This window comes from Sinohyriopsis cumingii, chromosome 17 (genome assembly GCF_028554795.1).
Source record: "Sinohyriopsis cumingii isolate HCF-2022 chromosome 17, ASM2855479v2, whole genome shotgun sequence".
Taxonomy (NCBI): domain Eukaryota; kingdom Metazoa; phylum Mollusca; class Bivalvia; order Unionida; family Unionidae; genus Sinohyriopsis; species Sinohyriopsis cumingii.
This window is the reverse complement of record NC_142977.1, coordinates 68,669,744-68,692,164: the sequence shown is the minus strand read 5'-3', so window position 1 is coordinate 68,692,164 and position 22,421 is coordinate 68,669,744. Positions and strand designations below refer to the sequence as shown.

Here is a 22,421-nt window from a genome sequence, read left to right as displayed (position 1 = left end):
CCTCATGTATACATAGATGATATGCCTCTCATGTATACATGAATGATATGCCCCTCATGCATACATGAATGATATGCCCCTTATGTATACATGAATGATATGCCTCTTATGTATACATGCATGATATGCCCTCATGTATACATGAATGATATGCCCCTCATGTACACATGGATGATATGCCCCTCATGTATACACAAATGATATGCCCCTCAGGGTGTATTTTTCTGCTTGTGTGTTAATATTTATTCATGAAAATGCAAGAAGCAGGGTATGTCAAGTATGCATAAATTGTTGGAAGTTTACTGTCTACTATGAAGCAAAAAAGCAACTGCAAAATATTAGAAACACAAAAAATGTACATACTGTCTTGTTTTCAAGAAGTGTTCGAGTTCTCTCCAGCAGGTTGTCAATAACTTTCTCTTTCTCAGCCTGGCTCATCTCTGCCACAGCCTCCTTTTCGGACTTCTCTGCATTTTTAATCTCCTTGACCTTTCCAGAAGAAGGTCTAGACTTTCTGCCATACACTGGAGCTGACGATGGACGGGTCAGAACCTGCAGGATAAATCTTGTTAATAGGCTTTTGTCACTTTAAATGCAAATTCAATTACTGCCAGCAGCTCAATTATTTTCAGTAATTTAAATTTCATGATTAGTATTTGTTACATTACAGACAAAACATCTATGCTCATTTTGTAGGAAACTACTTTGAACGTGGGGCTCACTTACACACGTTTTTTTGTATCAAAAGTAGAAATTCATTTCATATAATTATAAGACTTTGAAGTCTGTTGCATTCTGACTGGTTGCACTGCCACCCACAATCTTCATTAAAATGTGATAGCACCCTCATGTGCACACATTAAAAGCAAGCTACCATCATATGCATGTGGCCAAGCCATGTTATCAAACAATCATCACATATCAATTGACTAGTGAATCATATCATCCACTGATAAAAATGACTCATAAGAATTATTCATGCTGTAGTCAAAACAATCTTGGACAGTACTCATGCTGTAGTCAAAGAATTATGTACAGCATTTATGATATAGATAAAAGAATTATGTGCAGCATTCATGATGTAGTCAAAAGAAATATTACAGTATTCATGATGTAGTCAAAATAATTATGTACACTACTCATGCTGTAGTCAAAAAAATTACATACAGCATTCATGATGTAGTCAAAAGAATTATATACAGTACTCATGATGTAGTCAAAAGAATTATGTACAATATTATGATGTAGTCAAAAGAATTGTATACAGTATTTATGCTATACCCAAAATAATTATGTACAGTATTTATGCTGTAGTCAAAATAATTGTGTATATTATTTGTGCTGTAGTCAAAAGAATTATGTACAGTAATTATGCTGTAGCAAAAGAATTGTTAGTATTTATGCTTTAGTCATAATTATATACAGTATTCATGCTGTATGTAGTCAAACAAATTATGTACAACATGCTGTAGTCAACAGATTTATGTACAGTATCTAAATTCTTGTCAAAATAATTATGTACTGTATTCATGCTGTAGTCAAAAGAATTATGTACAGTAATCCTGCTGTAGCAAAAGAATCATGTTACAGTATTTATTCTATAGTCAAAATAATTATGTACAGTATTGTATGTACTCTAGAAAAGTATGGTGGTTTGAAATTCATGCAGATTAATGACCTGGATACATGTGTATAGTTGTTAATGAAAATTTGTTTCAATTCACAACTAGGATTTACCTTCTTTGTATTGGCTTTCTTGTTATCCTCTTGAGGTTGGTGTGTCTTATTTGTTGTCAGGGTAACAGAGCTTTGCTGTGATGCAGGTCGAGGTGGCTGATTCAGGTTCAATTGTGGGACACCTGGTGGTCGCTGTGTTAACTTCAATCACCATGGTTGTCAAAATAATAATGACTTCAATTAATGGTTAATTTAAGTGTTTCATATTTATTAAATAAGACATTTTTTTAAGTGGCCATAACTGAGCTCATAATGTACTGTGAATTCTTCTTTAGATAAAAATTCAAGTTTTGCAAAATTTTCGTCAGTACCTAAATTAGCAAATTTGCAAATTTGAATGGATCCACAAAATATTATTCTTAGTTGGATCTTTAAGTTCATGGTTTGTGCAAGCAATAAAATTCACAGAAAATGGTACTTGGTGCAAAATAATTAATTCATTGTAATTCAAGGTGAATTTTTATCAATATTAACTGAAATAGAAGTTATGTACCTTGCAGTTTTTTTAATACTAAAATATGCTATTTTCATTACATAAAATTTGTAAACTTATTTAATATTTTAACAAAGTCTTACATAAAAAGCAAATTACTCCAGTCATAAATTAAAATTTCTCATAAAGTGACCACTCATTAACTTTTGAACTTGAAAACCTCCACTAATAATTGGTGCCAGGATGTCAAATTTATTTCTTGGATATACTCTGGGATGTAAAATTTAGTAGAATTACAACCTGGGATTTAAAATTCATTAGAATTGCATCCTGGGATATAAACTGTATTGCTAGGATATACCCTCTAAAGTTTAAATCAAATCAAATACAGAATCTTAAGTTTTCTTTGAGACTCAATGATACACAGATGGACTGAGTAAAGCCTCTCAGAGGAACTGATCTGTGATAGAAAGATTCCCAGGAATCCAAGATAAGATCATTTTTTCTTTTTGTGTTGAAATCATCTCTGATATTTTTGCGCAATGACAATAGTTTCATTATGACTGTTGTGGTGGCTATAATAAACTTAAGATTGGCACCATTTTCATTCAGAGCCAACCAGACATAATATTTTGCTGATATTACCATCAGTTCAGAGAAATAAGATTTTCAAGAAGGCAATACTAGATGCAAGAACCACACTAATTTTGTTGAGGACCAACTAAGAAGTCTATGGGTGAAAAACTCATATTGATATGGCCATCAACTGAGGATTAGAAGCAATAATGGGGGCACTCACCAGTTATTATGTACTTTTGAGAGAGTGACGTACGTAAGGTGAAGTTGTTTGCATTTAAAACATGCATAGTGGAGAGAATGTTGGCATACCTCTTTGCTACATTAATGCGGATGATATTTCTTTGGATATTATACTTTTGGAAATTGTACATGATCTAAGCACACTGCTAACTAAAATGACTGCTCCCTTGTGCTAAAAAATCAGCCTGAATTAGTCTGAAGTACACTATCCATAGCAGCTATTAAAATAGGGAAAATGAATTTTGCCAGACGAGACAATACCAGCTTCTGAAAGTGCAATGAATGAATTATCAAATATATAAAATGTGAAAAAGTTATGGGCTCTTTTTTTATACAATTTACCTCTGAAGTTCAGGAAGTGAAAATGACCAAGTGGAGCTAGCAGTTTTTGAAAGGTGTACATCTGTAGTAAGGCCAAGCTGTATACTCTATAACCCATATTACACCCATCAATCATACACAAAATAAAAGGAATTAAAGGTTCTTTGAATTATACCTAAGATATACAAGGTCATTTTTTAAATAGCCAGTATAACCAGTGAGGAAAGCCAGGGCAATTCTTTTTCTTTAAAATTCTAACCCTATGCAAAATGCGAAACTGTAGAGTGTCAAGATTTTCAAAATGCCTGCCATAGTGGCCATACTTTATTTCAGATTAGCAGTATTTTCAAATATGGCCACTAAAAATCATATGAAATCTTTTGGTGAAAACCCTGTGTCAACATGACTTCCTCTTCGGATGGAACAGAGATAACAAGATTTTCAAAATGGCTGATGTGCAGCCAACTGATTGTCAGATCAGCATCTTTTTATCTAGGACCCACCAGACATCATAAAAGGTCTTTTGGTGAAAACCTCTGGGTAATATGACCATCCATACAAGAGGAGAAGTGATAACAAGATTTTATTGGAGGTCTGATTGGCACCATTTTCATTTATGGCCAACTAAACTTATAAGAAGTCTGTTGAGAACCTGATGTTGATACAGTCATCTGTTCAGGGGAAGTAGTGATAAGACTTTCAAGATGACCATCGTGGTGTCCATATTACATGTGGATATACAAGTGGTTGTTATTTTCATTTAGGACCAACTAGGCCTTGGAATGAATATGGGTGCAATGTTTCATGACAACCATCCAAATAGTTTAAGAGAAGTAATTATAACAATATTGTGATAACAAATAGATGGACAACAGAAAACAGGCGATCCCAAAAATATTTTGGTGTATGACCAGTAGTGCTAACAATACACAAAGTTTAAAAAGTATTATAAGATAGTCAAATTGTAAAAAAGAATAGTACCTTGGCATTTTGTGATCTATATCTGTTTCTCTCTTGTCTTTCCTCTGAATCTGCCATAAATTTCTCCTTCTCCTTCCCACCTGAAAGAAGTCCATCTATAACACTTCTCACTACAACTTCTTTTGGTTTAAGCTCATCAAATTCTAAAGTTTTGGTTGTCTTAAACAAATGACTAAAGTCTTCTTTTGCAGCTTTGTCTTTATCCTTCAGTGTATGATTTGCAAGTCTTGCAATTTCATAATAATTTTTCTCTCGTTTTGACTTACATACAGTGTGGAGAATTGTGGAACCATCTTCCTTACTAAAGTTTTCATTGGATGAACCATCATTGCCAGGCAACAAATCACCATCACCTTCATCATCTAAGAGAGATATCTGCTGCACCATGGTAACAACATCTTTGGATACCTTCTTCTTTCTAGGTTTCTCCTCTCTCTCAGATTCTGGGCCATAATCCACACTCACTGTGGTGATTGGTGTAGTTGGCCTGTTGGGAGACTTTGGTCTTGTATTCTTGAGATGATTCCTTGTGCATGTTGGAACCATTTCAGCTTTTCTTGCTTCATTTCTGGACTCCACTGATACAGCAGAAGTTGATTTTAGAGGATTTTGGCTATCAAAAACTGATTTTTCTGGATATAAATGATCTGAACTGGAGTCAGAAAAAAATGAATCAGTCTTGTCATTACTCACTGTCTCTAATTTTTGCTGAGAAACTGAATTCTTGACTTGACGACCTGAAGGAGGCCTTCTGTTGACATCCTGGGAGGAGATTGTCACTTTACTTGCTGAAAATGCATCAACCAGATACTCAATGTTTGGAGAAGACCATGATATTGATGATTTATTGGGCTTGGTTGAGAGCTCTGCCACTTTGCGACCAACATTTCTGGGGGTTATGGAGAATGTCATGTTCTTATCCTCACTGAATTTCACAGCCACTTTCTCTGTAGATTTAGGGAATTTCTTTGCCTCTGAAAAATTCTGGTTTTCAGATACACCAGTCTTTTTTTGATCTTGTGACATATGTGATTCCACCTCTACCAGACAAGGATGACTTGGATTCATTTTAATAGTGCTATCAGTCTTCTCTGATGAGTCTTGGGTGTATATGTTCTTTCTCAATGTATTTTCTATCCCGTGTAACTTTCCAGTCTTATCGTCTGATTTTGGGGAATTTAAATCTGCATTTTTCTTTCGAGCCAGTTCCTTTTCATCAAGTGTCCTGGCAAGTGTCTCAGCCTCCCACAGAAGTCTATAAGAATCCATATAGAAATAATAAATGAATATACTACCTTGAGGCCCAAGTGGGTCTGATCTTGCTCATGTGGTCAAGATATTGACATAATTAATATGCTTGATCTCTTGATCATAATCAAACTCATCTAATATCTTGATTCTCAGTATTCACAGAATATGTCTAAGACAATAATATTATAGATTTATTTACCAAGTCAGAGAGCAAATTCCAATTAAACTTGGATCTCCACAATGATATCAAGCTCAGCAAATGAGATAGAGGATTAGCTCATAAATATGTATAGGTCTTTTCATGATCGAATTCATCCAATATCTTGAAGATATAAAACAAGTGAATAAGTTTGATTAAAACTGAATCAGAAATATAGCTGCTAATATTAAAATGATCAGTCAAATGAATGAAAGATCACATGATTAATATCCGCTGATATTGCTTAATATCATATTCCTTGAAGATATTGATAATATAAACCTATGTACAAAGTTTGATCAAAATCCTGTCAAATGTTCTCTAGAGTAGTAGCAAATTCAGGCATTCAGATGCAAGATCACTTGACAGATGTCATGCTCAAATTAAAGTTCAATTAACATATATTTACCAAGTTTAATAAAAATCAGGCAAGAGTGGTAGGAAGTTCAGCCAATCATGCACCAGATAATGAAACTAATACATGTATGCAAAGATCATGCTCAAAACAAAACCTTTTTAAGATCTTTTTGATACAAGCCTATTATCCAAATATGACAGAAAACATTTAGTAGAAATAGTCACAAATGCATTGAAAAGATCATCCAGTTAATCTTACTCATAATGGTATCCTTCCAATATATTGATACTTTTAATGTATTTACCAACTTTGATCAACTCAAAACAGTCAGTAAAGGCTATTTCATTAATTACCTTTCTGTGTATAAATCTTATGCTGTGTGATCAAGTCTATATCACTAATTACCTTATGGTGTATAAATCTCATGCTGAGTGATCAAGGCTATATCATTAATTACTTTTGTGTATAAATCTCATGCTGAGTGATCAAGGCCATTCATTAATTACCTCTCTGTGTATAAATCTGTGTATAAATCTCATGTTGAGTGATCAAGGCTGTATCATTAATTACTTCTGTGTATAAATCTCATGCTGAGTGATCAAGGCCATATCATTAATTACCTCTCTGTGTATAAATCTATGTATAAATCTCATGCTGAGTGATCAAGGCCATATCATTAATTACTTCTGTGTATAAATCTCATGCTTAATGATCAAGGCCATATCATTAATTACCTCTCTGTGTATAAATCTCATGCTGAGTGATCAAGGCTATATCATGAATTACCTCTCTGTGTCTGGTTCAGTGTCAGATTCATTCCAATCACTCATATTTGGCAGCGAAAGATGAATTGCATCAGGGGTTGGTTTCCTCAGAAGTACAGGGGGGTGAGATGGATGCTCATCAAGAAGGGGACTTAATTCAGCCTCCCCATCTCCATCATCTTCATAAAAATCTGCACTGTTCTCATTCTCATAGCCAATATTACTGAGGTAAATCTCAAAGACTTTCTTGGGTCTAAAAGTTGAAAGAAATATTTAAACACATGTACTGATTATTCAATCACAGAGCACTTAATTGTTTTGTGTCAAGCTGGTACACCCACCAGGAAAATATAATTATTCTTTTCAGAGGAAAGAAAAGAATTCTGGACTTGATAAGTTTTATGGATTTCATAAGAAAAAAATATTATGTTTATCACATGAAAATAACTACTAATTTTATTCAGTAAACCATACAAGGGAAAAGACTTGGATGTTCATTTGACAGCAAAAAGTTTTACTACTGATGTGTACTGATTTCAAGGCATTGTGTATTATTTCAAGATGCAGCTTTATACATCAACTGAAAATTCAAAATTGGTTATTAATAACATAGAATATATATTAAATAGACTTCTCATTGCTGTTTTTATATAAGTCTATATAACCTGGCATTTTATTCTTCAGGATGCTATCTTGTTATTATCTCTAACAGATAAATCAGTTTTAACTTCAAATGCAAATCATGAAAACTTACATTACATTTGTAGTTCACAGATTCTTTTTCAACATGGATATGTCATTATATACCTTGTGATAAGACCTGTGTTACACCTGAGCAGAGATAATAAAGTGTTTCTAAAGATAGGCCTGTGTTTAATAGTATGCAGGAACTAGCACGGCATAGTTGACTTTGGAGATTATGGACCAATAGGTCTCGATGAGTAGTTTCTAACCATCAGCGAGAGATTTTCGTCATTTAGCAACCAAGATTACAGTCTATATATTTATTTTACATACATTCGTTTTGACTGCATAACAAGTTTTAGCAAATTATACTATATGTTCTCGCTGGTTCAGAAATTAATACAAGTTGGTCACTGATGTGAAGGAATCTAAAATACGGAGAAGGCCATCAGCTATTTAGCCCAGTATATAGTACATGTCTGAAATAAATTCAAGACAGTAGAGTGTAAAGCTCTAACCCGGACCCTAACCAACATATCAACATATTCAAAGATATGTTACCTTTCTTGCACAAGTTCTTTCTCGGACTCTGACTCTGAACCATCCATTGAGATGGGAGAGGCCTGAGGTGGGCGAGGAAAATGTTCCTCATCATCTGGTAAAGAAATGCCATTAGGTGCTGAGGGTGTTGTGTTTGAGGCAGCATGGTAACCAAGCTTTGAACCTGAGAAATAATATTTAGAAATGCCAATAAAAAGCAAATAATTAAATAAATAAGTGTTCCTTGGAACACAGTGTCTGACCTGTAAACACCATCTTGATGACTTTGCTTTCCGCTTATACAACAAGACAGGAAAATGTATCATATCATATGTTACGTATATCTATACTTTTTTTAATTCTTGCTACATGAGTTTATCTAATTTTCATAATTTGTATTCATGGTTATATTTTGTAGTTAAATTTTGCATATGTGACCAGAGTCTGTTAAGAGCATAGTATTATACATGATCTATAAATAGATTCTTATGTATGTGTTGGCTGATGGGGTTTCTACATTTCTAGAAGAATTCAGTAGCTTCCCATTGTTTGGACTTAGTCACATGAAAACCAGGTCAATGCAAAATGAGTAGTAAGTTCTGTCACAAGGGGTCTATTGTGAAACATAGCAGCAATAGACAGAATATATAAAGAGAAAACTTAGCAATCAGATTCATTCCAATTTTGGAGTCATTTCATTTCTTGTGTTAAAAGTCTGAAGAAGTGTTTTATGTTGTACTTAGATATTATTTGAGAGGTAAAACATTTGCTTGGATTCTTCAGTGGAAATCGAAAGTGCTCATTATCTGGACTATAATATTATTCTGGAACTGTTGTAAAATTATTTGAAGGAGTTCTGGATGATGCCATCTTGTCTTGACAACATCATGATTCTTGGCAGACCAGTAGTACATAATTTGTGTACAGACTATTCCCATGAATACCAACCCTAGCATATTATAGCACAAATTTTAGATATATACGATCCATTCCCATGAATACCAACCCTAGCATATCATGTACAAACTTTAGATATATATTGTCCATTCCCATTAATACAAACTCTAGTGTACTGTTTATATAATCTGAAGTTCATATTAAAAGAAACCTGAAATATAGGTGAGAACTGATAATGTTCCTTGCATGCATGCATGCAAGCATCCATTCATTCCATCTGTCCATGCTTCTATCCAACCATCCAGCCAGCCAGCCAGCCAGCCATACATATGTGCACTGACAACATTGATTTATACACAAATGTAAGAAGTAAGAATCAAGCATATTGAAATTTCTGGTCTAAAGTTAAAATTTAAGGTTACTGGGACAAAAGAACAAAAATGGATTTTGCACATTAGTTCAAGACCTTGACACATTTACATGAATACAACTCATTATGAAAAACATGAACAAACTTAGATCTTTCTCTGTAAATAAGCATTAAAAACAAAAATAGAAAAGAGTCATTACATGAGATTGTAGGCTGTGTAGAGTAGTACCAGAGACTATCTGCAAAATTTTGAACTTTTCATGTCCCATCAGCTATAATGATCATAGAAATTATGAATTTTTTCATCTTATTTCCCTGTACCTTCTATCTGTTCCTCAGGGTACTTCAGACCAGCTGGAGGGCCAACCCACCCCATGGTGGCACTGTGAAAGATTACGCCATTAGGAGGCCGAGCAGCTGGATCATATTTGGCACCTAAAACTGAAACAGTAGAACATTAGTCATCCAAATATCTGCAATCTGACTCTTTGGTCTGTGAACCTAAATGTTTCAAGTGTTCTATATTGTCCAGTCTGATTAAAATATGATGGGAAGTATAATCCTTGAAAAAGTGCCCCCTGACACCATATCTTATTTCTGGAACAGTCTTGAGACAAAAGGAAAGCTCACAAAGTCTGCTAGCACAAAGTTAAAACTATCAAATTCTGAACACTCAGTTTAAAGATTTTTAAGGCTCCTGAATGCTGGCTTAGCCATTTTTATTGGTACAAATGGTGTTACATGAAAAATGTCTGTAAATGCACACATTTATTTAAGGGATATGATCATACGTCCGAGTTTTTTTTTTTTTAAAATCACACAGATGCCAAAACCCAGCAAACAAAACATGAAAAATATTTAAATTGCTGAAATATCCTCCGATATACAGTATGCACAAAGTGTATTGACATTATCAACTCATGCCTATAAATAGTGCTTAAAATTGATTGACTTTGAGTTTATCACCCATAAACTTTAACTTCTTCTAGTCCAGAAGGGAAAATAAGATGCTATTCAAGAAAATAAAATGCGATTCAAATGTTTCCAAAATCACAGAGATTCTAAAATCCTTTAAACATGAAAAATAATCGAGTTTTTGCTGAAATATCCTCTATTGCATATACAATATGTACAAAGTGTATTAACAGTTTCAACTAGACAGATATCATCGATTTAGAAACCACTACATTGTATAATATCTAGCGGAAGCCAGACCCAAGCTAAATAGTGCTTAGAAATTCTAGACTTTGATATATATGTATTACCAACAGATTTTTTTAATTGCTGCTTGTCCAGGGGTGGGTGGGCTGTGTGATATCTAATGCTATTCAAGGTATCCTTTCCCCAATTTGGCTAGGTAGATCCTACATGTATTTGTAGAGATGGCTCTAATTTACATTTGTAATGAAATGAATACCTACTTCCAAAAGTACGTTTTTCACCAGGCAGTAATGGAGGCTTTTGTTCCTTAGCACTTTGTGGACGTGGTTTTCTGCCACTAGGAGGCCTAGTATTTGCAGCAGCAGGTTTTGCACTGCCTGGTCGTTTATGCTGTGCCTCGCTGTGCTGCTTAATTAACTCAGGGATGGAGTGATTACTTCCCCTGAAAGTCAACAAAATGCTCAGTAGATAATTAGATGAATACATTTACGATGAGTTGTAACTTTAATTTCTTTTAAACATACAACCGATTTTCTTTCTTTAATCATTTATACTGAAAAACATCATAAATTTTATATCAGATATATACTGTACCTGTTTGCAAAGATATATTTTCTGCAGTCATTTGAAGGGAATAACAGTTGAAGATCTTCATGCATAAATAATAAAATACTTTAGCAACATCATTTTGTTCTGTCTATGCTAGAATTGGCAGGCAGTACTTGAATGTACAATAATAAATATATATATTTATTATATATATGTATATATATATGGATGGATGGGTAGCCAGTCCAGTCATTTTGTTCTGTCTATGCTAGAATTGGCAGACAGTACTTGAATGTACAATAATAAATTCATATATATATATATATATATATATATATATATATATATATATATATATATATATATATATATATATATATATATGGATGAATGGGTAGCCAGTCCAGCAACTTGGACCTAGCAGGGTTCACACCAAAATCAGTGTTAATTTGGCTTTGGTGTTTAAAGTTTGTTGAGATGCCTTAGCATGCATTATCTCACAATGTTGAAATGCCAAAATCAAGGTAACAGAAATATCACATAAATTTCAGTCATGGATGGAAGTGGAAATTTCAATGGTTGGAATCAAATTAAAAAAGGACATGAACATGCATTCTCTGCCGTTCCTGTAAAACTGATTTTAAACTCTGCTATTATGGTGGTAAGAATGACACCACATGTCACTCAGCATATTTATGAGATTACGTTTTGACAGTCTAAAGTTTCATTGGTCAGAAGGTTCTGTGGCATAAAAAAGTCTCACTGTTTCTGATTGTCATTGTTCTGAAAGAGGGGTTCAATGTTCCTTTAGAACAATTACACTTTGGGCTAAAATGTTTGAAAATAGAGTTCTTGTACAAAAATGGTTTGGATAAATAAACCTTTGAAAAAGAAAAAAAACATTGACCAAATTTACAGAAGCTGCAACAAATGTGGATAAAGATATGTTTGCCAACTTTACAGCTGAACATAATTTCCCATTTATAGCAGCAGATCATATTTCAGACACAGTGGATAAAATTGTTCCCTGATTCAGAAATCACAAATGTTCTCATACAACCAGACAAAAACTACTCACATAGTAACCAATACTTTGGGTCCTAACTGGGATAAGAAAGTCAAAGATACGGTCCACAATAAAAAAAAAATCACCATTCTCACTGAAATTCTCCCCTTCTTGAAATCAAAATTTCCGTCCAAATTCTGAAAACCTCCTTCTTTTTCCTAAGCTGACTTCTTGGTTCTGTCACATGTAATGTTACAATTTTAGGGGCCTTTTTTATCCTTACTGATATTTTAAAAATAAGTTTAAAACAAAGAAATAAATTCAGACTTTGCCTTCTGAAAATATATGTATGGTTGGACTGATGAATTTTACTTGCAAAAATAACTAAATTTGTCACTTAGCTTAATATTAGTGCATTTCCAAATGCGAATCCCCCAAAATCCACAACACATACACACACTCATAAGTTAATGGTTCCTCCCATACCATGCATTTTGCTGTGAAAATGTTGACAGAGGAGGATCTGTCAGAGGACTCCTCTCTCTTATATTGGTGGCTTTGAGGTCCTTTACATCAGTTAGGCCAAAGTTGTACACCTTGGCTTTGATTCGATCCAGATGACTCAAAGATACATGTGCTGGACTCAGCCATTTCTGAAGGAACAAACAAATAAACTGAGATGTGACTCATGTAATTTGGACGAAATTATGGAAAAGATGTTAGTAAACAGTACCATGAAAGTGAGTAATACTTTTCAGTGGATGATGTATAGCGAATTTATTCAGTTTTTAGTGCAGTCTTTTTTGCTGTTTCACAATTGTTTATTAATTAAATTTCATAGTTTGTTAAAAATAGCAGTTGATGCAATTAAACACTCACTGTAACACCTTCATAAAAATCCCCTTATTGGTATTTTTTAAAATGACATTTACCATCTGATCATCAAATATATTTTTTCCTTTTGTTTCTTATTTCTATCGGTTTGGCTTACGACAAAGGATACACGACACTATCATATGAAATCAACAGGTGCTTTACAAGTTCATAACTCAGTATACACCATAAATGAGCAATCAAATGCGCATCTGCACCTTGTTTGCGATTGTTCGTATTTCGTCGCATTGGTCAACAAGATCTCTATCTACAAGGCCATCATAATCATATTCCATATTTATCTATTTTTCTGTTGTGATCATCGTTTGCGTTAGGACTTATCTTAACACAGTTGTCCACCATGATAGTTTACATTCGATACTGGGCTGAGACGGAACACACAATGTGATTGGCTACTAATTTAGTAAAATTGTCTAGCATGAACTTAAGAATCAATCAAAAATAAACTTTTATGAACAGATGTGGTTGACCATGCGCATGCGCCTGCACCATGGAAATTAGATCAACAATATGGCGCCTTACAGTCGTAAATTTTGCAGTTGCAAATAGTGTACGTCACTTTTTTACTTGAATGCTAATTTTGTCAAAATCTTTTATCTTATGCCAATTATCATGTCGATGAAAGTGAATAGAATAGATTACATAAACAGACTAATCGGAATAAAGGATAAAATCAAAAATATATCTTGTTTTCAGGAACCATTGATCTCTACTCAGTAGAGTATAGCATTGTGGTCATCCATCGTGTGATATAATTACATACACTAACAATATTTGTGCCACATAAGGAATTAAATGGAATATATATTATAATTATGTTTACAGAGGTTTTAATACTGGACCAAAACATTATTCTTGAAAATAAGGAACTTAAATAACATTGTTCTGTGATTTTCAACATGTTATGTGACTGATGTGTGAAGGTAGCGTATTATCACATTTGTACTCTGTGTACTGAACTTTAATTTGACAGGAATGATGTCAACCAACAGCAAAATATGCAAAAGTTGTGTGGACGATTTATTCTTAAAAATGCAGAACTGAGTATACATATTTTTAATTATATTAAATTAGAATCCTGAAAATTGATTCTCTTTATAAAGAAAGGGTAAAGCTGGTTATGATAATAATCTAATTATCTTTCTTGTATTAAAGACTGTAGGGAGTGCTGTACAGAAATTATGAACTTGTGACATGTATAAAGTGAAGTTGTTTGCATTTGTAACATGCACAGTGGAGAGAATGTTGGCATACCTCTATATTAATTTCATATGCTCTGGCTGAAATTTCTTTGGATATTGTATTTATAGAAACTGTACATGATGTAAGCACACAGCTGACCAAAATGACTGCTCTCATGCATTCAAAAAATCAGCCTGAATTAGTTGAAATATATTTAGCAGTTATTAAAATAGGGAAAATGAATTTTGCCAGACCAGACAGTACCAGTTTCTCAAAATGCAGTGAATGAATTACCAAATATATAAAAATGTAAAGAAAGTTATGTTCTCTCTCTTTTTTTCAATTTACTTGTGAATTTCAAGGAATTGAAAATGACCAAGAGGATCAAGCAGTTTTTTTTATAGGTGCTCATCTGATACAAGGCCATGTTGTACACTATATAATAATCCAAAATACAACCATCAATGATATACCAATATAAAGGGAATTAAAAGTTATTTTGACAATATCTAAGATATGCAAGGTAACTTTTAAATAGCCATTTTTTTAATAACCAGTGAAGGAAACTTGGGAAATTCTTTTTCTTTAAAAAATTTAATCCTATATGCAAAATACAAAACTGTAGGGCACCACTGTATCTGTTGTATTCTATCAGCACAAAAAGTTTCCAAATGAGCCTTCACACTATCATTATATTTAGTGCGTGAAAACAATAATTTGTGTTTTTGTTACCAAGACACTTCTTGTGATGGGTGAATCTTTTAAAATAGAAGGCTTGTTGATCATTAAACACTGTTATTATCCTGTTTTAATTGGTAAATTCTTGTTAACATTTACCAGCAGTAGTATATAAATACTCCCATTCATCATTTCTCTTATGCTTTAATCTTGACACTAATAAACCACTGATGCTCAAGTAATAATATACTCAAAAGAAGTTGTTGTGATGTAAATAGATATATAGATGTAGTGATGCAATTTGACATTCGTGTTTATATTTATGGTTCTAACACATTCAATCAGATTCTGCATATTCTTTATAACAATATCATTTTTATTTTGTACAAATTGAATAATTTTGACTTTCAGGGTATAAGCAGTGCTTCAAGAATGTAAAAAGTGAATATTTATCAATAAAACATCATGGCTGACCTAGATAAAAGAAAAGCCTCCCAACAAGCCCAACATGGAAAACCAACCCATGATGAGGCCACCAAGCAGCCAGGGAAAGTGGAAAAGGAAGATACTCAGGACACTTTAGATACCAGTAGAACAGATGAAGATGTTTTTGACATTGAATTATCTGAAATTGTAGAAGATCCTAACTTGGTAAATGTGCACCAATTTTATCCACAGTTGGAACATCAGTTTATGAAAAGCAACAGGTCTTTTGCAGAGGATCAGAAGAAAATTATTGAGCATGCTATCAAAGAGTTTGTGGAAGAAGACTCAACTCTGATATCTGCTCCCAACCAGGATGAGGTAGATGGTGGCAGTCATGTAGTGATGACAGACAGAGGGTCACCCATGCATGACCCTGAGTCAATGAAACTTGTACCTAGGCCCAGTGAAGAGGAACTACTGTCCCAAACTGCCAGTAGATGGGGCAGCAAGGAGGGGAACAATAACGCTGACCCAGAGGTAAAAAAAAACATTTCTGCATAATTAATTAATTTATTACTGTTTTATGACACAAAGATATTATGAATTCATAACTTTCCCTTCATGGTTGATGTGTGTCATGGTATTAAGAGAACCATGTGGCGATTTGTGTAAAGGTATACATCTGATTTTCAAATTAAATTTCTGTTGAAGTGGTACAGATTGGTTTCACAACTTTTGAATGATCTTTCAACATGTCAAAAGACTGGGACAATACATGTATTTTAAAGAAATATATTGCTGCATGATGTGAATTTTATTTGTAAATGTAGCATGTTGATTTTTGCTACTTAGCAGTGTGTCCTTAATCCCCTTTTATTCATATTCTTTGGGCTGAAATTAAATAGATTTTTAAGGATACCAATTTTTGTTGATATCATGGTTACTAAAAAGAGATTCAAAGAGTCAGTGGATGCGAAGGCAGTAAGACCCATTCCCATTCAAACATTTAACTACCAATGAACATGTTATTTTTTTAAGACACTAAAAAATTGATTCAAATAAAATAAATTTAGAATAATTAAGTGAAACTAACCAAATGTTTAATAAGAAGTATGCATTGTTTTGCTAACTTTCCTTGCTGCATGATGTTGTTGTTGTTGTTGTAGGGTTTAACGCCATTTTTCAGCACACAATTGGCTATACATGGCGGCCAGTATTAATGGTGGAGGAAGAACCCGGGAAATCCCCAGAAAGAACCACCGACCCTCGAGAAGCTACTGGCAAGCTTTCTCACATACCCACATTGGCCGAATCCGAGACTCGAATCTATGCAGACAGAGATGAGATGGCAGTGATCCGTAACGGAGAGCGCTTTAGACCACTTAGCCACTTGGGGCCCCTGTTACATGATGTAAAAAGATTATACCAATGGAAACATTAAAAGAATATCAACTTAACTTTTGTAAAATAAAGTTTCATGCTTTTGCTTATTACAGCATTTGTGAAATGGAGCTACAAGCATATATTAATGTGGAACAATGATAAGTTGCACAGCATCTAAGTGAGCACACCTTCTGCCATATTTACTATATTTATTGCACAATAGAGGGTTGAGGACATCAACACTTTCTTTTGAAAAGTACAAAAAATTTACAACACAGAATTGCCATATATAGTGCTTTGCAAGATGATTTGAATCCTACAAGTTCTGTGACTGTACATACAGTACTTTAATATCTGAAAAATGGGACTACAGGTAAATTCTAATAACTGAAATGAGCAACAACCATTAGATAAATACCATTTATGAATTATCTGTGCTTTTCTGTAATATTTAAATATGAATGATCATGTTATTATATATTTAGATATGTTCTGTCCCATCTATGGTATCTTTATTCTATTTTCAAGTTTTCATCCAAAGTTATCAAGCAGACTACTGGGATTGCTTTCAGGTTATGAATAAGAAACTCAAAGAAAACAGCAATGGGAAATATATTGCTATCAGGTCCATGTATATTTGCTTGTAAATAAAAATAAATATAACAAAATAGTAAGGGTAAAGAGGATAGTATGATTTGTTTATGTATTAGAAAACAAGAAGCAATACATGGTTGTTTTCATATGTAGTGTGAAATAAATGGAAAGATCACTCAGTAAAGAGGGTTGGATTAATTTTGTATATTTTCTGTAAGCTTTCGTTACATTCATTGCAAATTTTTGATCATATGCATGTCCAGATGGATTACATTCTTTACACATGGCTAAAAGAACGAAAGGTAAGCTGACTTATACAGTCAACCCTTGTTTATACTTCCTAGCAAAAGTAGCTGTAGCATTTCTCTCACAATTTACCACCCTAATAGTAAATGATGATTAAATAGTCTCCTAGTGTGTTAATTGCTTTTTGCATTTTTTTAATTGCAAATATTGGATTTTTCCCCACACAGTGCACAATAGTTTGGTTCTGTTTATTTTTATTTGAGGAAATCATTTCTGTACTATTATGGAACAAATCTTTGCCATGTCCTTTGCTGTATTCACACACATACAAACACACACATACACACACTGAAGATCTAGATCTGCCATCATGCACAGCATTTTGTAGATCATGTGTTTTTGCTTGTCATCCTATATGGAAAAAACCCCAGCAAGACCAAGATATGCAGAATTAATTTTTTTCTGAGTTTTTTGTGTGCTGGATGCATGTTTGATAATACATGCATCAAAACAAGTAAGGTATATAATTTCTGTAAGATGTGTTTAGCTTAATAGCCATCTTCTTTATTTGATCCCAATGTGTGTGCTTTATCCTATGTTGTTCATAGTGACATTACTGAATTGTTACTATTATTGTCTTGTCCTCATAGTTTGTGAAAAGGTAGTGTGTGAAACATAGAAAATTTAATTTTCTTTCAAAGGAAGTTTCATAATTAATTAATTATTTACATTTATGGGCTATAATTTCCAGCATTTATTTCAATATAGGTATTAGATGCAATATAGAAAAGAACAAAATACTTTGTTGTCAAGGAGATATTTTATGATTTAAAAATATATCAGCTGAAAATGTAAAATCTTAAAGATCATTAATTGATGAGGTTTTTTAAGAATTTAATGAAGGTTTCAGATTCTTTTTATTTTATAATTGAAAGTACTTTGTGTTACCATCTTGAGTTTGTGTGTTACTAAGTGTTCGTCACAATGTGACTTGGTATTTTTTATGACTTGATATTGTATTAACAATGAGTATTATGCAATAAATAGCTCATATTATGATACAACATTAAATATAGTCTAGTTTTAATATGAAACACAGAATGATAATTTTTTTTACTAGAGCTTTCCATGAAATATTTGCAAGGTTTTGATATTTGATTTTTGCTATAAATTTACATAATTTTAACTTAAAGGTCTTTCCTCAGGCATTGTTAATTTTTGTTTTCTTCACCAAATCTAGTCATGGAATATCCCTATATAGCTATGAATGCTACATTTTATGTCAGTATGCCTTGGAAATCGGCTTTTAAAACTTTCAGTTGACTTTACTCAAAATATATGATTAAATAACTCTTTTTAAGTTAAATTGATTTAATTTGTGGCTTAAAATATTTTACAGTCATCAGTGTTTTTTTGTCAACTTGTTTGTACATTTTGAAATGAACAGTATCTTTGTACATATTTTGTCATGGCCTTGGATGATTTATAGGAGCAATTTCTCTGATGCATGTTTAAACTTTAAAGGATGATTATTGATACCAATGCTAACATTTTAATATTCACACATATTCATTCATAATCTGCCATGCTTATTTTAGCACTCAGGTTCACTGTTGTATTTTGAAACAATAGACATTTTTATACTACTACTGCTTCTACTATTATTATTATTGTTATTATTATTATTATTATTATTATTTTTACAGAATGCCCAGGCTGGAGAGACAGGTGTATTCAGGACAGCTGTAAGTGAGGAAACACTGGAGGAAGCGAAGGCACGACAGAAGGCAAAAGCCAGCTCTCTCTTTCAGACAGAGACATGGGGCGTTGAGAAACCTCCTCAAGAGTCTGTACAAGAAATTATTAATAAAAGTGCTCAGAAACAGTAAGCTTAAATCAAGAACATATTCAATATTTATTCTAATTGTACTGTTTTATTTTGTGGGTGAAACTTATGGACCAGGGATGGGCCTTAGAGCTGCTTGTTCATTTGGGGAAACTACAATATCCAAAAGTCCATTAGACACTGTATAAGTAATCCAATTGTAATATCTGTATGTGTATCCAGTAAAACATATTTTTATTGTTGCGTCTGATATTAAAAAAGAACAAATTTTTCATGAAAAGAAAACTTGCTGTAATGAAGAATATTGTATAATGCCATATAGCATCAATTTTTAGCAGTGGGAAGAAATTTAATAACGTAGTAATCTTAGAGTGAGACCACAAAATTAAATCCCATAAAAATTTCCCACTTTGAATATCTTATTGAATGCATTGTAAATGTTATTGATGTTGAACTTTAAGTGCTGATAGCTTGAAACAATTTAAAGTTGGATAAAATATATTGACTCTGTCTGTTAATCCCTAATAAGTAAAATAACTTTGGTAAGGAAAATTTTGAAGTTTCTTCTCCTGAATATTGTACTAAAATGCATACAGTTATTAACAATCATATAACAGTATGGAAATACTACCCAAAGTCTGGTAGAATAAATAAGATAAAAAAATAGTGGCTTGCCTAATTCTGGATGTTTTTTTTAATACAACATCTAGTATTCCTTTCCAAGAACTGAAATGACTTTGAATAAATAACAATAATCTTTCAAAAGTTAGTGTTCATCAGCAAATGTAGAAATTGTAACATACCATAACCCATGAGAGGTCAGTTTGATGAAAATCATTGGCTTTATGCCATATAGCCTAACTCAAACTCACATGACTAGATTGCTAGAATTTTTTACTACTGTGACAACTTACATTTATGAAAAAATAATATCCTGTATCCACTTATCTTGTAAATATTTTTCACTGACCATTAATTAGATGTGAATTTTGAATTACAGAACATCTGATTTTATCTTCATATTTTTACCCATATAAATGTTGATATTTCTTTTGTCTTAAAGAGATATTTTGTGAATTGTTTGAAGATAAAGCTAAACTAGGAGATTAATGACTTATAAAAACCTCCAATACACTGTACCTTAAAGAAAATGAGATAATTTCATTATATCTTAATCCATTTAGCTCAAAGAGTTGATAGCCATTGGTTCTATTGATATATGGAGTGCGTTTTTTCTGTTAACTGTAACACCAGCTAATTATGACACTTGAAACCAATGTTTTTACTGCTTGATATAAAAAGCTAATTGTCTTGCTGACTTAATTAATTTGTTATTCTCATGGAACAGGCAAATTTTCTTTTTATTTCATGCTCTAATAAATTGGCTAGCTATTGAAGTAGCAGGTAATGTCAGCTGTATACCATTTATGGCCTGCTGTGCTAAGAAAATATGAGTTGGAACACTCATTCCAGATTTAAAATATTTGGGAAGAAATTTTAAGTTCAATGTGGAATTCAGATGTTGTTCTCTTGTGTGACCAGTGGACCTGCTATTACTGCATCAAATCATCAACAAAAATGGTGACTGAAATTCTTCTATTGTCCTATTAGCCATGCCTACTATGTTACAACTCTATGATCCTATTAGCCATGCCTTCTATGTTACAACTCTATGGTCCTATTAGCCATGCCTACTATGTTACAACTCTATGATCCTATTAGCCATGCCTTCTATGTTACAACTCATGGTCCTATTAGCCATGCGTACTATGTTACAACTCTATGATCCTATTAGCCATGCCTACTATGTTACAACTCTATGGTCCTATTAGCCATGCCTACTATGTTACAACTCATGGTCCTATTAGCCATGCGTACTATGTTACAACTCTATGGTCCTATTAGCCATGCCTACTATGTTACAACTCTATGATCCTATTAGCCATGCCTTCTATGTTACAACTCATGGTCCTATTAGCCATGCGTACTATGTTACAACTCTATGGTCCTATTAGCCATGCCTACTATGTTACAACTCTATGATCCTATTAGCCATGCCTTCTATGTTACAGTTCTGTGGTCCTATTAGCCATGTCTACTATGTTACAACTCTGTGGTCCTATTTGATAATCTGCCTCCAGCAAATTATGAGAATTTTTTCTTTTGGAAAATCCACCAATTCACTTTCTAGCAAGAAACAAAAAAAACCATTTTTTAAAAGCAAAAGTTGACAGATTTTACATCTGCAAGAAATACTTGCAGTATGAAGGCAAAACTTGAAGGACTTTTTAAACAATAGCTCACAAAATAAAGCACTGATTAGTGAAACTGCCATAGAAATATAAAATATAATTACATATTATTTTATCTAGTTTTAATCATCTTTTAGCACTTTTCATATTTATGAAAGGCTAAATAAATTTTTTGATCAATTAAATTTTGCTTTTAACAACAAATACCAAATAACTCATTATAATATGAAATAGTTTCTGTTTATAAAAAGCAAATGTTCGTAACTTAGAGCTGAGAAAGTTTCTTACAAATGTTTCTTTGTCTTAAAATTAAATGGAAATAAACAAAAGACTAATCCATTTTTAGTCATTATGATCATACAGAAATAGATTAAAAGAAAGGTATATAAATAATCTGGGTTAATAATTTAACATTATAAAATTGATATCCTTATTTTTTCTTATTTTGTAGTATTGAGATGGCCATAAAAAAGAAAGAGGACAAAGATTTTCAAGGAGTTATTTTGTGGATTAACCGTGCCCTCAACCTTCATCCAAATCGGGTTCTTTATTTTGTTCAAAGGGCAGAAGCTTACATTCAGCTGTGTGACTTTCAGTCAGCCATTTTGAACTATAAAAAGGCATGTTTGTTAGACCCAGACAATGATGTTTACTTTACACGGCTGTCATTTTTATATTACTTGCAAGGTCAGACCTTATTTGATCTGCGACTCTATCCAGAGGCCTTGGAATCCTTTTCCAGAGCAGCGGAGATGAAGCCTGATAATGTTGGATATCATATACGAAGGTAGACATAGTTTTGATTTCTTGTCAAATTGAAGAGGTACTCATTCTTTGGGCCTGACATTGA

The 22,421-nt window shown here is 33.0% G+C and overlaps 2 protein-coding genes across 3 annotated transcripts in view; one reads left to right on the top strand and one right to left on the bottom strand.

Annotated features, from left to right (window-relative positions):
• Positions 1-13,317, bottom strand: part of LOC149779173 (uncharacterized) — a 33,458-nt gene extending 20,141 nt beyond the window's left edge. For both annotated transcript variants that reach the window (XM_089938580.1, XM_089938581.1), the window contains exons 1-9: positions 13,162-13,317; positions 12,557-12,723; positions 10,776-10,957; positions 9,676-9,795; positions 8,109-8,271; positions 6,886-7,116; positions 4,292-5,546; positions 1,738-1,878; positions 364-552 (exon numbers count right to left, since the gene is read on the bottom strand). In XM_089938580.1, coding sequence (XP_089794706.1) covers positions 364-552; positions 1,738-1,878; positions 4,292-5,546; positions 6,886-7,116; positions 8,109-8,271; positions 9,676-9,795; positions 10,776-10,957; positions 12,557-12,723; positions 13,162-13,239 — 2,526 coding nt within the window. In that variant the 5' untranslated portion in view covers positions 13,240-13,317. The remainder of the gene's footprint in view (positions 1-363; positions 553-1,737; positions 1,879-4,291; positions 5,547-6,885; positions 7,117-8,108; positions 8,272-9,675; positions 9,796-10,775; positions 10,958-12,556; positions 12,724-13,161) is intronic.
• A 139-nt stretch (positions 13,318-13,456) lies between these two features.
• The window catches only part of LOC149779172 (tetratricopeptide repeat protein 16-like), a 35,527-nt gene continuing 26,562 nt past the window's right edge, over positions 13,457-22,421 (top strand). Inside the window, exons 1-4 of the mRNA XM_089939740.1 lie at positions 13,457-13,514; positions 15,236-15,787; positions 19,180-19,358; positions 22,023-22,358. Coding sequence (XP_089795866.1) covers positions 15,290-15,787; positions 19,180-19,358; positions 22,023-22,358 — 1,013 coding nt within the window. The 5' untranslated portion in view covers positions 13,457-13,514; positions 15,236-15,289. The remainder of the gene's footprint in view (positions 13,515-15,235; positions 15,788-19,179; positions 19,359-22,022; positions 22,359-22,421) is intronic.